Genomic DNA, 18,117 nt, shown 5'->3' with positions numbered 1-18,117 from the left:
ATAATATTGCATAATAATAAAATCTTTCTATTCCATCAATAATGTGCTGATAGTCTGCTCCTCTTCTCATGAGCATTTGAAAACACAAGACAGTCCTATGCACTCCCTGTGGCTTCACAGCTGTGCACTTCTACCAGCTTCACTGACATTGATTTACACCATTATAAGAGAAAAAAGCTCTTGTTCCCATTGATTTACTCAGACTTCAGTAAAAGTATTAAAAGTAATAAATAAGTGACACTTTGTGTGCTTTGGTCTATGTCTGATAGCACATATATGTCTCCTAATTGCAGACAGAGAATAATGTTGTTTCCATTTCACAAGTACATGCGGAAACAAGACTCCCTGAGTACAGTCACTGCTGCTTCCAGTTCCTAATCCTGCACGCTGAACTAGTATTTTGATATTAATAAATGGCACAAATTAAAACATCATTTGGAAAATGCTAGGTTACAAAGATTACGACACTCAACACATAACAAAAATCTCATTGTTTTTTTAAGGTCAGATGTAACTTGGGTTTCCAAAAAATCTTGTAGCACTTTCCAAACTCTTGCAGAATCAAATCCCTGAATCCTAGCTGACCCACAATACCTCCTTTAGAAAAAAATCCACCTCTGCAGATCAGAATATAGTTATCTATGTGTAAAGCAAATATCTATGTGTGAAGCAAACGTCTGAGTTCTGTCTGCAGTCAGTGGAGATCTAGTCAGTACTATGGAGTCCATAAGGTGATCTCGCTCTCCCTAGAGCAGACATAAGTTGGTCAGTGGCATCACTATACAGCCACATACAGACTTACTCTGACTCCACTGACTATAACGGGACTTACACAGCCATAGGCACCTGTGCTGGAAACACCTGCATCTACCTGCAGCCCCAATCTAAAGATCCTATGAAACAGATCATTCAAATACCCCAGTAAGGTGCCTATCCACTAACACAATTAATATGTGGACCTTATTTCTAGCATAAACGATACACCCTCCATCTGCTGGGTTATGCAGTGTCCCTTCATGTCAGATTAGAAGAGCCTTCCACTACCTTGTTTTGAGAAGAGAAAGAGACTGTTAAGAAACATCACACTTCAATGTGTCTCGCAGGCACAACCCTGGAGAGCTACACAGCCTTTTGGCAGCGTCTAGGAAAAATAAGGCATGTTGGAATCAGCTAAGCACAAGGTCTGTCATTTTTCCAAGCGCATTTCAGGCTCCTTTTCCTGTGAATTAACAATGGCCAGCCAAAACTCAGCCACTTAAAAATATTTTAGTATTTTAATGGGGGAAAATATTGTCATTTTATTGCCAAACCACCGCATCTCCAGTGGACTGAATCCCTAAAAACAATTACTCAGCTCTCATTTTTTTCATAACACAGAAAATATCCTCCCCCTTCAGACTTCTGTCTCTGAAGCACAGATCAGCTATTTAGAACCAGTGTTCCCAGCCAATGCCACCATTTGCAGCAGCAATTCCCACCTCCCTGGTGTGCTATGCACAGGAGCAAAGGGAAACACCCAGCCCCATATCCTACATTGAATTAGTCTGCATAGCACACACACACAGGTACCTCAGGTCTGAGAGCTCCCATTCCATTGGCTTCAACTTCTGTGACTGATACGTGAGTGCATTACGTGAAGACAAGTCTAGACACACCACTTATTAACTCTGGAATTCACTCTTCAGAATAGAGTGCTCATAAGTATGAAAGCTTGACAAAATCCTGATCCTGCTTTGGTAGCAATGGTCTGAACATAAGAATGATCCAACTCGGTCACAGTAAAAGTCTGAACGGCAGGGACAAAAATGAAAGTAAAAACATGTGTGCATGGTGTTCTCACCGTTTTCACTGATCTGCTTCCATAGTATGTTAAGAATCTTTAAGAGAATATTTACATGGTACCTTTAGCACTGCTAAACTCAAGAGGGAACTGGAAAGGTCTCACAATTTACTGATCCACCAATCCCTAGTGTCAGCAATGAGCAAATTCCTCTCTCCCTTCTACACAGATATCAGATTGACCTCCAAATTGATTTGAAGATTTAAAAGCTGTAAAACCTACAGCATAATCATGTGATGAGTGCAAAGGACCTCCTACTCAAAGCTGTCAAAAGTCTGACATGAGTCTGGCTTACACTTTGTTAAGGTTATTTAATGGGGGAAAGACAAGTTAGCATTCAAAAGGAAACTAAAGGACTAGCACAGAGTACAACGTTATGGTATAACTTACAACTTGTCCCTCTTGCTTCTCAGTTCATCCAAACATTAGGGAAGTGGTAGGAAATAAATGTCCTGAATCATAAAATATCAAACCACTGAGTGATGAGGGAGAAAAGGCAAAAGGTTCTAAAAGTAAAAAAGCCTCGCTCTGTTGCTCAGATTAGACAATCAGTATGGAAGGTCAAGCATAGAAAACAGGAAGAACAGTATTAAATACTAGTTAAAAATGTAAGTGACTGGCCTGGTTTCAGTATTTCAGGGAGCACAAGAGAACATTTAGCTACCACATAGAAAACAAAAATGCTTACTATGTACGCATGTAAGGAAGTCTGGACTTCTTGTATATGGCGACCCATATTTGTGAATACAAGCTGAAGAAGAGAAAACAAAATTGGTATTATTACAATAATTACATGGCGGCTGTTAAAAGCATGTAAAAAGATATCTAGCCTGCTGATGTTTCACTAAGCAAGGTTTTGGAGGGCGTATGCAAAACCTATGCAATAGTATAACCTCTCAGATGTCTTTGACTTCCTAAGTTCATAAACATGTTTTAGCTCTGATGTACAGTGGAGTTATAAGTCATCTGAAGAGAATGATCATTTTACCAGATGACACTATAAATGCATACTAGTAGCTACTCAAATCTGGCCTAGTAAATCTCTTCTGAATCTAAAAGGTACATGGGGTTTTCTCAGATTGTTGGAACTTGTGCTTTTAAATGCTACAGGTTAAACACAAATAGAAAGCAGTACAATGGCACAACGATGACACAGTCGGTAGAAAAAGCCAGTGGACCAATCAATAACATTTTATAATACGGAGATCAATTAATAGCTAAGATAATTTAAAAGGGATGAAAGTGGAAGACTAAATTATTTACCAGTTCTAGAGGCTACAAATAATAAATGCAACATTTTAACACACACAAAACACACAATCTATGCAAATATAAGTTTTAAAAAAGCCCTTAAAACCACATACAAATGTAGAGTAAGTCTTAAAATTAGGAACCCATGCTTATTGCAGTTCTGGTTTCCATTGCTTTCCTTAGAAGAGCTTCAGCTGTGACACACTCCAGTGCCAGGTACCACACACATACGAGGTAACAACGTAAAAGCTGCGACTCACCCAAGTATTTCGGGTAAAAATATTCCTGTAGGAGGAAAGAAAAGAAAAAAAAGAGCAAAGATTTATTGAATTATACTTGCTTTTATTGTCATTCTACTGGTGTTTAACAGCTGCTGTTAGTTTGGTGGTCTTGTACAGCAGCTGTTAAACAAGATCCAAACATAAACGTCCTCATTTATTTCATTGTGAGCCAGAAGAAACAAGTGGTCATAGATCTGTCTCACAAGGATAGTGAGAAACATCAGCTCCTATCTCAGTGCATGGCTGGACAGCTGACCTGCCAATAGCAGTGACTGAGCATTAAGCCACCTCACCACTATCTCAGGGGCAAAGGTGCTCACTGCAAGGTACAGAGAGGAAGATGGATCTAGGAATGAAAACCAGAGGGCAGGTACAGAACAACTTGGTCACCCTGTTCCTCCTCTGCTGAGTCAGAGCACTTGACACAGTAGCCACAAAAATAAAAGGGAAAAGGGTACATCTTACTTTTGTAACATTTAATAACTTACAACTCCAACAACATCCACTGTCATGCTGCCCACTACATCACCTCGTGGAAGGTGAATGAAGGAATTTCATTATCACACAGAGAGATTGGGACAGTAAATGTCATATATTCTACAAAATTAATTTGGACCATGATGTGCAATATTAGAAACTACATCTTTTATTACATCCTCTTATTACAGATCTTTGCAGAAGATCATGCATATATACAAATGTATACGAAGAACACTGATAGGCACATAGTGTGATTCAGTTTGACCTGGACTGTCTAATGCAATCAATTGGTTGTCAAGGTCATATAAACAAAGAGGTTTTCACTGCTGCCATCCTCTATAAAAAAAAAAAAACAAATCAATCATTTCTGGAAAATATGCCCCAGTTAACTGAAAAGTGCCATGTAAATATACAGTCTAAATCATGAAAGGCTCAACAAAGAAGCGGCAGAAGCAGCCCACAGTCTGATTTTCAGTTCCAATACAAAGGTGATAGACAGCATCTTTTGAGGCTGAGCTTTATAATATCTCTTTGGGTTAAGAAACTGAGTGAGGAGTTCACAGCTCAGTACATTTCCCAATCCTATTTATTTATTATTTTATTTTAAGGCTTAGGTTTGGAAAAGACAAGTCAAAAAATAGAGTCAAAAGAAAAGTACAACTATGCAGTCTGAATATTCAGATTATTCAGATAAGCATCCAGCTAAGCCATAGCCACAAACTGAAAATCAGCCAGCACTCAAAAAGATAGCTGCAAATGATGAAATATACCACATATATAGTTATTATTTCCCTTTCATTCAATATTCATCACAAAAATGTGCAGATGTATTTCACCACCACCGCTAGGATAATCCAGACACTGGCAAGAACTACTTTTTCTACATTCACGGGACAAGAATTAGGAGCCTTCATACGCACAGCTGACTGCTTAACTGCTTGAAATCAGTGAAAGCAAAGGTGTAAAGCAAACAAAAAAGAAGACCACCACCAACAAAACAGAAAACCAAACTGATCAGAAGTTTGCCCAGTTAAAGATTCATCTCGTGTCTAACTTGCACAGGACAGCCAGACATGCATTGTTTCCAGTGTGAGTGAGCAATTCTGTAATGCCTTCTCAGACTTCTGTAATGTTTTACTGACCCACGAGCACTGAGGAAGATGAAATCCCTTGGCCCGGTACAGATCATGTCTCTGACAGAAGAAGTCTCAGACTCATTTTCTTTCTGCAAGAAGATTTCAGTTCTATCTTGAGGGTCCAAGAAAAATAAACAATTCTACAATGTCTTGTCAGACTTCTGCGCTGTAATGTCTTAATGACCCGCAGATGTTGAGGAAGATGAAAACCCTCAGCCCTATATACATCATGTCCCTAACAGAAATCTCAGATTCATCATCCCTCCACCAGAAGTCTTTAGTTCTGTTTTTGGGATCCAACAAGAATGTCAGGAGAAATGCTCTGAGGCTTGTTAATAAGAATATTCTCTGTTGGCATTTTGTTGATCTCTCAACTAGTCACCTTAGACTTCAGGCTCACTATCCAGAAACCCAGTCAGGATTCCCTGGATTCAAATGCAAGTTAGTTAACTCTGACCACTGTGGCTTCTATACTGATGCCTCAGAGGAGTACCAACCTTCAAAAGAAACCAACCCTCACCAGAGATGGTTTCACAACTCTGTCTGCCCCTGACCAGTCCACCAAAATATACTGCCAGCCCTGCCTCTTGTGACCCAACATATTCTCTGCTTGGTTCCCACTTGTCTACCAGTGTTAACACATGCCACATCATCTGCCCCCAGCAGTACAACTCAGCACAGCTCTCAGGTAGAGAAGGAGAAATGGGTTTGAGACGAGGAAGTGCCTGGTGTCTGCAGGCCTCCACCCTTCCAGCCATGTGGAAAGCATGGCAGTACGCCCATCCTCCAGACAGGTCCTTGCAGGCTGGTTGCAGTTCAGCTCAAGAGGCCTTTTCTCTGCAGAGATTTAAGCACTACAGCCCCCACCCTTGCCACACAAACACATGCTTAGTATAGAAGCACTTTTTGATGCAGCAAACTCAATTACTGGATTCCAGCATCCGCCAGCAGTGCAAGATCTGGGCAATTCACAGAATGGCCTGGGTTGGAAGGGACCTGAAAGATCATGAATCTCCAACACTCCAGACATAGGCAGGGCCACCAACCTTCACATTTAATATGAGACCAGGCTGCCCATGGCCCCATCCAAGCTGGCCTTGAACACCTCCAGGGATGGGACATCCACAACCTCTCTAGGCAGCCTGTTCCAGCACTCTCATACCAAAGAACTTCCCACTGACATCTGACCTAAACCTTCCCTCCCTCAACTTAAAACCATTTCCCCTTGTCCTACTATTATCTACCCTTTCAAAGAGTTGACTCCCCTCCTGTTTATAGGCTCCCTTTAGGTACTGAAAGGCTGCAATAAGGTCACCCTACAACCTTCTTTTCTCCAGGCTGAACAAGCCCAGCTCCCTCAGTCTGTCTTCACGGGGGAGATGCTCCAGCCCTCTGATCATCTTTGTGGCCCTCCTCCGGACCCTCTCCAACAGTTGTCTTTGGCTGGGGGCTCCAGACCTGGACACAATACTCCAGATGGGGCCTCACAAGGGCACTGCAGGGCTGTGGGGTTAACTGGGCAGAAGTACCATTATGAACTTCTCTGCAAAAGAAAACGAGCAATGTTCCTATGCTCACAACATCTTTTCAACTCCACAGCCAAACTGTTGCTTAGTGCTAAGATCCAGAAGTTACTGAAGTTATACAGGGCATTCATTTGTCCTGCTGCTTTTTTAGAGACGATGGAAGAACACCAAATCAGAACAGCCCTTCCATGACTCACTGTGTATAAATAACCCTTCTGCAAACATAACAATGACCATGTCTACACCAGGAAAATGCTCTCACTATTGCTTAAAGTAATTGGCAGCACTGAGAACCTGAGCCAGAAGGGCCTGCCAGCTGCTCCTGTTTGCTTTGTTTGAGCACTAGGTCAAGTAATTCTGCTCAGCACTGAACCCAGCCAACCCCACGTCTGAGATGCAACAGCAGCAGATGAAAATCTACAGCAGGACTGCAATACTGTCATCACTGAGGGACCTCACTGACTTGCATAAACAGTGGTCATTTCTGAAAAGCGGTTTCTTAGTGCAGACAGGCTCCTGTCACTGGCAGCTTCCAAGCTGCTATGATTACAAAGAATAAATGAAACAAAAGCTACATCAAATTCAGACGTTGCAGAACAGCATGAAAGGGCACAAGTCCAATTAACTTTGCCTTCACAGTTCTCCTTATGAGATAAAATTTGCCTCCAGAAATACAGAATAAAAAAGCCCATATCAGAACACACAGCTCTGCCTGTCAGCAAAAAAAAACTTGTCTTTGGCACAACTGATGTTTCTGCAGGGCTGTATTTGCTGAGCAACCCGTAACAGATGAGCATGTCATCTGTTGCATCAGCACAGCGACAACTCCCACATCATGCCCTTTGCTCATCTCTGTCTAGTGACTCTTTTTTTCTCCTTTTGGGACTGTTTGCCTGGGACATGGCTTGACCTTCTTGTTTATAAATACTCTTTATGTTTCCACTCTGCAGGCCTGCAGAGCAATGGCACTACTAACCATAATTGGCTGTGAGTTACTGTTTGACTTGGGTGTGTATTTGCACCAACTGCTGTTTAACTGTACAACTTGGGAATGCAAATTTCATTAATACCAAAGAGCACTCTGCAGTGCTTTTTAAACAGGGCACGAGGTTTCTGTTGCACAGCAAACCTCATGCTGAATGACTGGGTCTCCCTCCCATACCGTGTAATTGAACAGACCTGCAATTCAGAACTTAAACTCCATAGAAACTATAGGCGTAGAAGTTAAGCTTCAGTCAATGCCAAATGGCTTATGAAATCATTCCTCCTCGGTGTGAGCAGCACTATGCTCAGCCAGGTCAGTTGTATTCCTATCTTGCTCTGAAACAATGTGCATTCTCTGTGCAAAGAGCAAACTCTCGCAATCTGGCAAGAGAGGCCTCAGATAACCAGGCCTCAGATAACACTGACAAATGTGGTTCAGTTGTCACCTGGAGACTTCAAGCAAATTCAAGGAAACTGAATCTGATGAAACACCTCGTGTAAGTAAAAACTATCATCTCCACTTAACATCCTATATTGTGTCACTGCTCTCCTGTTATTTAAGTCATATTTAAAACAGATTATACATCCCAGTGAATGTGGCTTATATGCTTGAGATCTCTCCTACAAGCTCTGCAATATTTTATCCACTGAGACAAAACTGCGTTTTTCTTCTTCATTCACACTAATGATACTGTTAAGTTGTCTTTTAGGATTCTGCTTAAGTGCAGCTTATGGCAGCTGCAGTGTTTGGTCACTTTAAGGCACCACCGCATTTTGCTACATTGTGGACAGGCAAGCAGGAATGGGGAAGTACATTTGAGACAACTCCAGGCCCTTGTGACAGAATCTGACTTTACACTTCCCTGTTCATAACTTTAATAACTAAATAACTTTTGCATTTTTGTTCCTACCCCACACATTTTCTGGAACTGAGCTAGGACTTGTTGTTCCAGGAGGCAGCCAAAGGCAGCAGCTCTCCAGATGCACATGGTTTTGTACAGTGCCAGCATAACAGGTTCTCCTTTTATCACTTTATTTATGTACCCCACTGGCCAGTAGCATAAAATGTTGCAAAGACAACAGCAACACTCTCCTCTTTTCCTGGGTATCCACCTTGTTTTGCAACCTTGCTCTTCCTCTTGGCTCCCCTGCTCAAGGGAACAGGAAGAAAACCCCACACATCAGGAAAAGAAACTTCCCAACAGATGTTGTTCACGCGTGAAAGAGCCTCTAGAACAGCAAGTCACAACAAAACAGTGATGAAGGTATAAATACAGAAGGCAGACCTGCTGAAGAACTTGCAGTCTCATTCTTCATAGCTTGGTTCTTCATTTTTTTCTTCAACAGCATGTGCTGTGATGATCTTTTGCTTTTTCTCAGCACATGGCCTTCCCTTCCTGAAAACATGCTGTCCTTTCCAGTGTGATGGCACAGCCCTTTGTGGGGTGAATTAACCTGTAGAACCAACCCAGCCAGAAAATGATCCCTTTTCCCTCACAATTGCTCTCCTTCAGATTGGTACCCTAAATTAGTTCACGCAGTCACACAAGCTGCTGGGCAGGGAGCGCAAACAGAATGGGCAAGGGCAGATTTCCATCAGCTGAGCTCCCAGATGTGAATCCAAAGCTGCTGAAAAATAATGTGAGTAGAGGAGAAACGAGCTGGGAGAATCCCTTCCCACTCTGCCACTGGTTCTGCTTTCATATTGCCACAGTTTGGGTCATTTAATGGTTGCTGAATTACTTCATCATGAAACGAACTATGAGTTAATGACCATTTTTACTGCTGCTTTTGTTTTGCCCCAAGACATTCCCCTCTTCCCAACCCAGCTCTGCGTCCCACAGCCTCCAGAGCAGCCATGCTGCCTACTTTCCCTTGCTATATCCTTTCTTTAAACCTCTGGTGCTGGCTCCATCCTTGTTCTTCATACCTACTGGAAAGTAACTGCTCATAATGCATTAAGTTCATCTAGAGTTTGGAGCGCATGTGAACCATAACTGCCAACTTATACATATTCAGTGTTTCCCATACCTGATTCTCAAGCATCTGTACTAACACAGTCTGTATTAATTTCCAGCAGGCTAATCCTCATTTATTTTATTTATTTATTTTTTTAATTTAGAAAGAAAACAAAAGGAGCCCATAACCACAACACTGCTTTCTTCATTTACTTAATTGGCTTTTTTCCCCCTCTCATTAAAACCTATTGTATTCTGCTAAAAAAAACCCTCCAACTTAACCTAACATTATCTGTTTTTTCCATTATCCCCCTCCTTGCCCCAAAACTGCATAATCCTCTGCTTCAATTTGCCATTCTTAGCACCTTTTTCCATTCTAGCTTTGAACAAGCCCTTGGCGTAATATCAGCCACTTTTGTTCTCCCTAGCTTCTCACCTCATGGTTTACTGAAATGTAGAATGCTTCCATGATGGGCTGCATCAGTATTTCCAGCTCTATTCTGATAATCTGTGCTTAATTCACACAAGTGGAAACAGGTAAGGACCAGGTAGGCCTGACTCATGCAGAGCTGATGGAAGTTTCTCTGCTTTGACCAGCAGCAAACTTGATTCACCCTTCTCAATAACCTCTGATAATGCAGCATGTAGCTAACAAATGTACAAGCTGCATTTGAAGGCAGGCTCAAGTATTTCTGTCACCCTCCTGCTACTAAAGTCTGCTACTCAAGCAGATGGCAGTCCATACTGCCAAGTACATAGAGGCATACTGCACCACTGTCCCCATCAAGATCAAGCAGACCTACTGGAGTTAAGAGCCGTTTGGATGCGGTGCTCAGGGATATGATTTAGCAGAAGGTTGTTAGAGTTAGGGTACTATGGTTAGGCTGCGGTTGGACTTGATGATCTTCAAGGTCTTTTCCAATCTGAGTAATTCTATGATTCCATGATTCTCTCCCATCCTACAAGGAGAAGATAGAAAGGGAAGGGGGAACCTGGTGAACATTCAGATCGCACCCCAACAGAGGGCTGGGATTCTTCATGTCACTGTCACATAAAGCTCATTGCTTCATCTGCATTTCAGATTCTTGCTAAACCCAGCCTAGAAGAAAGAATGCTGGCATTGCTAGATGTTTTGTTAGGATCAGCAGTTTCCAAGCCATGAAAGCAAAACGCCCCAAGTACCCCTGGTGTGGTCACTGCTGACCTTGAGTGAGTGGGGGACTGGACAAGACACCTCCCACATACCTTCCAGCCCAAGTTATTCTGCAGTTCAGTGCCATGTGTATCCCTTCATAGAGTCAAAGAATGATTAAGTCATTCAGTCCAACCCCAGCCCCTCTTCACCATGCCCACTAACCATATTCCTCAGTGCCACATCTATACATTTTTTGAACACCTCAGGGCTCCAACACCTCCCTGTTGCAAATCTTCAACAGTAACAACAGCAAGCACGACAAGCAGTGCCAAACAGATGCTGTACTGATAAACTGTGGTCCAAAATGATGAGGCTTCACATATTCACTGTGTTGAACCTTTTTACACAGAGAAACTCCTTGCACAAGAAACCTGCTTTGCTGTATTTACTTTCCATTGTTTCTGAGAACACCAGCAGCCACATTACCTTCTGCCCTTGATTTTACATGCTTGGATAGCCACATATTTAGAACAGGTCAACCAAATTCCAGGGCAGTTTATCAGTCAGTTAACAAGCTGTAATACCTTGACTGCATACCAAGGTCAAATATTTCTGCAGCAAAGCTTTTTATAAGGCCTCATCAACATTTGAAATGAGATAAGAATGTTATCTCCACATCCAAAATATTCTGCAACTTCTCCCATCCATCAAACTCTGCATATCTTTCCAATAGATTCCATTTACAAACACAATGCACCGCATTTCAGTCCACAACTCCCATGAATGTGCTTTCCAACTTTTTTCCCACCATACCATTTCTTCATTTTCCTGCTTGGTATCTCCAGCCTAGTTTAAACTGTAATACAAAAGCCTTCCTAGAATTCTGCAGTAACATCTAAGGATGTTATCACCAGCTCCATGAAAAAAGGCTGCAGGATGCATTAACCTGGGCTCACGCTTGTTTTTACCATGTATAGTCATACAAGTTGAGCAGACTGAGTTTTGTTCTGCCTCCTAAAAAAACCTCACAATCTAAAAATGTTTCAATTGATCTTCCTTCCTCCAGTCTGGGCAAGCTGATATTTATATTTTCCGTGACTTAAAAGACAAAAGCTGCTCTGGCCTGCAAATGAATGGCTTTTTAGCCCCACCTAATACACTATTATTAGCAGTTGATGTAAGTAATGGCACATGTGGCAACACCCGCATACAGGTTTCAAGGAAAGCCAATCTACTGCTGACTGCCTGCAGTTTCTTTGAAAAGCTGATCACCAAAACAATGAAGGCCTGATGTGTACACAAGTGTGCTCTGTTAGAGGAGTATGCAATTCCATTGCTGTCTACGGCCTTGTCCAGTAAATGGTTACCTTTCCATAACATAACTCTTGTCTGGATGTTTCTGTTGCTTTGGCTGGAAAGCATCAAGGAAGCTACCTAACAGCCTTGCTCCATCTTGTTTAAACATCTGGAGCTTCCTGACTGAACCATTTAATGTAATTTCACATCTCAGCTTTAAGTCATAGGTCTCTGTGGTAGGTTGACCCTAGTAGGCATCCAAGCACCATGCAGCCACCCATCCGGCCTGTCAGCAACAGGACAGGGAGGGAGGAAAGGAAGAGCAAAAGCAAGAAAACTTGTGGGTTAGGATAAAAACTGCTTACTAAGCAGAAGAGAAGTGGAAGAAGAGAAGAAACAAAGCAAAACAAAAAAAGTGATGCAAAGGCAGCCACTCACCACCTGCAGGTAGATCAACGTCCAGCCGGATGCCAAGCAGAAGATGTCCAGCCAACCCCTTTTCCTCTCCCTTTTTACTACTAAGCACATTGCTATACAGCATAGAATGGCTCCTTGGTTGTTTCAGGTCACCAGCCTGGCTTCCTGCACACCCTCAAACTGTTCACTGGGTTGGGAAAGGCAAGGTCTGACTAATCATTAATGAACCTTCAACCATCATGGCTGCAAGACCACTGCCCCACAGCACAGAGAGCACCCGTGGGGATACATTCATGCTCCTCTTGAATTTTATGGCATTAAACTGGGGAGATGTGGACAGACCCAACAGAGCATACAAGCAATGCACGGATATGTTCCCTATGACTAGCCCACCATGGGGATCCTTGCAAGGCTAAGGCAAGGCAAGAATCATAAAGGTTGGAAAAAGTCTCTCTGATCATCTAATTCAGCCACCAGCCTAACCCCACCATGTCCACAGACCATGTACCTCAGTGCCACATCCACATGGTTCTTGGATAACTCCAGGGACAGGTAACTCTATCACCTTTCTCAGTAGCCTGTGCTAATGTACCACCAGTCTTTCTGAGAAGAATTTTTTCCTAATATCCAACCTCAGAAGCAAGTCGTGCAGCTTCTTCTGACATGCCCTAAGCAGTTAGCCTCTGTGACCACATTCAGCCTTCAGAGACCAACATTTCAGCCTTCCTACATGCAAGAAATCAGCAGCTGTCAACAGTAATCAGTATATTTCCCCAGTCACTAAGAAACACAGAATCACAGAATTGTAGAAGTCCTCGTTCTACCAAATATGCCAAAGCGTGGCAGCAGTTATTGCAACTCACAAACTGCTAGGCAATGTTTGTTGAACACTTTTCACCTTTCCCCAGCCAGCTCTCTCTCAGCTCACTTCCTTCTCCTGTCAGCCAACAGGACTGGGTGTAAATGAAGCATCAGGGAGATGGCAGCACAATAATTGCCACTATTTAAGAGATACCTCCTCTACCTCAGGTGCGTAGCAAGAAAATGTAACAAGATTAAGACAAATAGAAGGGCAGGCGAGCAAAATATTCTGCTCATCACATCCATAGGTACTGCCAGAGTCATCTATGCCTTACAAAGAACAGGTGGCTTCCAGCGTTTGCAGTAGTAAAAGTTCATACATATGACTCCAAGCTGTGTGCATCGGAAGCCTTCTAATGAATAGCTGCTGCTACCTTGTGACATATGCTGGTTGGAAAAGATAGGGAAGGCCCTAAATCCACCTGACAGGAGGTGCCATGGCTGCTCCTCAGCCAAATTCAAGCGATGTGGCAGTGAGGAGCAACGACACACTGCCCAGAGCAAGTAAATTCACAGCTCTTGGGAGCTCTGAGTCAGAACAGCAGCCAGGAAGTTTCCCATGATAACATACAGTGTTTTGCTGCAGAATCACAGAATCGTAGGGATTGGAAGGGACCTCTGGAGATCATCAAGTCCAACCCTCCTGTTAAAGAAGGTTCCTTACAGTAACAGGAAACATAGGAAAGCATCCAGGTGGGTTTTGAGTATTTCCAGAGAAGGAGACTCCACAGACTCTCTAGGCAGCCTGTTCCCGTGCTCTGTCATCTTCAAAGAAGCTAATTCTCATGTTCAGATGGAACTGTGTACCCATTTGTGCCCACTGCCCCTTGTCCTATCATCAGGCACCAATAAAAAGAGCCTGGCCCCATTCCCTTGACTCCTGCCCTTTAGATATTTATAAGCTCTTTCCTGTGCTGAACATCCCCAGGTCTCTCAGCCTTTCGTCATATGGGAGATGCTCCAGGCCTCTAATCATCTTTATGGCTCTCCAGTGCACTTTCTCCAGCAGTTTGCTGTCCTTCTTGAACTGAGGAGCCCAGAACTGGACGCAGTACTCCAGATGTGGCCTCAACAGGGCAGAGTAGAGAGGAACCTCCCTCAACCTGCTGGCCACATTCTTTGTACATATCTCAGGATGTCATCCATTGACCTTCTTGGCCACCAGGGCACACTGCTGGCTCATGGCCAACCTGTTGCTCACCAGGACACCCAGGTCCTTCACTGGAGAGTTCTTCTTACCACAAAGGCCTTCAGCATGTTTGTATAGAACTTCCTATGTTCAAGTTTTAGGCCATTGCTCCTTGTCCTATTGCTACACACCACCAAGAAGAGCCTGGCCTCATCCATTTGCCTCCCACTTCCCTTCAGATATTTATAAACATTAATCAGATCTCTCCCCTCAGCCTTATTTTCCCCAGGCAGCACAGAGCCAGGTTACTCAGCCTTTTCTCACATAGGAGATGCTCCAGGCCCTTAATTATCTTTATGTCCCTTTGCTGGACTCCTTCTGAGAGATCCCTTGTCTTTTTTGAACTGGGGAGCTCAGAACTAGACACAATGTTCTCAACATTGCCTGGCCAGGGCAAAGCGGGAGGATCACTTCCCTCAACCCCCTGGCCATGCACTTTTTAATGCACCCCAGCTGCAGGCAGAAGCTGTTGTTGAGACACACACAGAACTGGTGCACTGCTCAACACTGCCTGGGCAGCAGCTCTGTATTATGCTCCAAATTAAAACTTGGCAGAAAGCGAAGCCAACCTCTCTGCTGCCCTTAACACTGCTTTGTAACAACAGCCAGTGCCTGACTGAGTGCACATGTCAAGGCTTGTCCCAAGGAGATGCAGAACAGCTCCTCCATCCCTCCCTCGCCCCTGGTGCGTGTGCTGTGTACAAACACACCTACACATTCACACACATACACGCTCCCTATCTCCTCGAAGCACCGAGCTATTAAGAGGAACACACTGTGCAATGAGAAAAACACCTCCTGCTGCTACTCGGTGCCAGATCAGCTCTGCAACGGGAGCGGCTGCTTCCAAGCAGCGTGGAGAGGAAGGAATGGGGCAGACGAGCCAAGCTCTGTAAAGCAGCACAGCCGCATGTGCAGGGAGAGAGGACAGCAGACGTGACAGCCTGCAACTGGGAGCCCAGCAAGGTCAGCCCTTCATGCTGGGTGCTTCTAGCTGCACCTGGCTGGGGGAGCATAGCAGCAGTGGGCCTGATAAGCGTGCCTCCATAGTGACAGCTCCTGAAGCTGCCTGCTCCACAACGCTCACCCAGCTGGAGCTGAATAGGGAGCATCAGCGTGCGTTCATCAGCTCTGCTTCACTGCCGGGCGAAGGGCCCTCAGCACAGCTGGCGATATGACAGCAAGGTGTCCGGGATGCCCCGCATCACCTTGCAGTGCCCTCAACCAGCATCCTGCCGGCACGCCCTGCTCAAGTACCCGCAGCATCCTCCTCACTGGGGCTCTTCCACCGGCCTCGGCCCCATCGCTTTGTCCTCCTCCACCTGCGCGGTCCTTACCGTTTCGGGGTCGTTCTCGAAGACCTCCCGTGCCTCCTCTTTGCTGCAGTGCTCCTCCACGCACTCTCTCTCCAAGTGCCCTTGCTTAGTCTCCTCGAAGATCTGGTACGCTCTCCGCTGCCTGTGCCGCAGGAACTGGGCAGCCTCCGGTGCTCGCAGCAGCACGGCTGGGCCAGGCGGCGGGGAGGAAGAAGGGCGAAATGCAGAGCGATAAGCGGCCGAGCTCGGTAGCGGCGCAGCCCCGCGCCCGGCCGCCCCCCGCCGCCGCCTCCCAGGGAGATGCCGCACCCGCCGCCGTGTTCCCGGTGCGGCTCGGTACTCACCCTGCGAGCAGTCCGCCGCCAGCAGCGCCAGCAGCAGGGCGGCCCCGAGGGGCTGCGGCATGGTGCGGCGGAGCGGAGCGGAACGGAGCGGGGCGGGAGGGGAGCGACGAGCCTGCCGAACCCGCCGGGGGAGCCGCTCGCCCATCCCACCCAATGGCTCCCGGCCGCCGCGGGCGGGACACACCTCGCGGCGGGGCACCGGGATCGGCCTCACGCCCCCTGCCCGCCCCCAGCCGCCCACCTGCACGAGGGGCTGCCCCCGCGTGGGGAGGGCGGTGTGACCGCGTAGCTCTGCGTGGAAAGGCTCCTCGTGCTGCTTCTCCTGTTTTATTCGCCGCTAATGTTGCGGCTTCTCCTGGTGTTTTACAATCAGCTCCTAAGGAAAGAGGTTGCTACGATCCATACCGCTATGTCAAGCGCCGCTGTGCTAATAACCCTTTTCCATCCGCGGTCACACGGCACACGTCCTGTGTAGGAAACCTACTGCAAGGGGATGGACTGGGTGATTGTCCCTTCCAAACTCTGTGATTCCATGAAACCCCTTTACAGAATCACAGAATGACCCGGGTTGGAAGGGACCTCAAGGATCATGTAGTTCCAACCCCCCTGCCTGGCAGGGCCACCAAACATACACAGTTTACTAGATCAGGTTGCCCAGGGCCCCGTCCAACCTGGTCTTGAACACCTCCAAGGACGGGGCATCCACAACCTCCCTGGGCAGCCTGTTCCAGGGCCTAACTACTCTCCTAGTCTCCTTTAGCTGTTACCCAGAACTGTGGGCACAGCTCCCAACTGCACCTGGAGTTCACCAAGGTTTATTGCTGCTGTTTTCAGCAGACAAGGGAATGTGACATATCATAGGATGTCATTTATTTTGCTGTATCTAACAGACACCTGTATATCCACAATTATCTACAGCATTCGCAGTGTAACTAATGCAAACAACACATATTACATATATACTAGATTGGATATTAAGAAGCATTTCTTCACAGGCGTGGTGCTGCAGTGGCACAGGCTGCCCAGGGAGGGGGTGCAGTCATCACCCCTGGAGGTGTTGAAGAACCATGTGGATGTGGCACTGAGGGATGTGGTCAGTGGGCACAGTGGGGGTGGGCTGCTGGTTGGACTGGATGATTTTAATGGTCATTTCCAACCCTAATGATTCTATGATTCCTACCTTTCCTGAGCCCTGCATTCTGTGCCTGGTAATGCCATAGTGTACCCTATATTCCTGTCTTCTAGGAGTCCATGATCACACCCTTTTTGTTTGCACGCATAGGCCTCTGTTGTATCCCGCCTAAAGCAGCTCCTTTCTAAAGCAGCAGAGCTTCAGGCCATTTGGGCCGTAGTTTCCAGCACTGCTCCAAGGAACAGTCCTACTGTTCCCACCCTTTAGTCACGTCTGCTTCTTGTGCTGGCATGCAGCAAACCTAACCAGAGCAACCCAACTAATCTGTGAGGTGGCTGCCCCAGTGCTGCCCTCCACCTCCCTTTCTGTGTCTGCAAGCCATCATCATGGCATTGCATTTCTCCAAAACATTTCTGAATATGTCTAGAAGCAGAGATATTTGTGGGCTCTGGAAACTATGTTATGTAAACTAGTGGCAAGTTTTCTTTCTTTTAGATAGTTTTTTTTTAGCCTCTTATTTATAAGAACGCACTTTGAAACCCTATGGTAAAAGACAAATCAAAAGCTTTTTGTAAATACAGTTAAATAATATGATCAGAATCACCTTTCTCTACAAACAAAATCACTCCTTGAAAGCCTAATGGATTTGCAAACATATGAACTTCTACTTGATATGCAATGCTGATTTTTCTCCAGTGTGTCACTGAGTCTACTAATTCTATACCTCCTTACAGCTTCCAGTAAGTTGCCTGGCACAGACCTCAAACACTGACTTGGGTGAGCCCCAAGGTTCTTTAAATCGTCACGTTTTCCACCTTCCATTCTTCTGGCACTGTTGAATTTAAGGCAGATTTAAGCAGTTAGTTGGATAAAACGGGATTTCGTTTTCTTCAGAATTTGCATGCTCGTGCCGTCTGACCTCAGCTGTTGCAGTGAGGTCTCAGGGAACGTAAGAACCAAGATAGGAAAAT

At 45.2% G+C, this 18,117-nt stretch overlaps 1 protein-coding gene across 1 annotated transcript in view; it reads right to left on the bottom strand.

Annotated features, from left to right (window-relative positions):
• The window catches only part of GAS6 (growth arrest specific 6), a 31,240-nt gene extending 15,066 nt beyond the window's left edge, over positions 1-16,174 (bottom strand). The window contains exons 1-4 of the mRNA XM_015849516.1: positions 16,015-16,174; positions 15,692-15,858; positions 3,352-3,376; positions 2,529-2,591 (exon numbers count right to left, since the gene is read on the bottom strand). Coding sequence (XP_015705002.1) covers positions 2,529-2,591; positions 3,352-3,376; positions 15,692-15,858; positions 16,015-16,159 — 400 coding nt within the window. The 5' untranslated portion in view covers positions 16,160-16,174. The remainder of the gene's footprint in view (positions 1-2,528; positions 2,592-3,351; positions 3,377-15,691; positions 15,859-16,014) is intronic.
• Between the last annotated feature and the right edge of the window lie 1,943 nt (positions 16,175-18,117).

The sequence above is a fragment of the Coturnix japonica genome, chromosome 1 (assembly GCF_001577835.2).
Source record: "Coturnix japonica isolate 7356 chromosome 1, Coturnix japonica 2.1, whole genome shotgun sequence".
NCBI lineage: Eukaryota > Metazoa > Chordata > Aves > Galliformes > Phasianidae > Coturnix > Coturnix japonica.
Note: the sequence above shows the minus strand (reverse complement) of the source record. Positions and strands in the feature narration are given on the sequence as shown.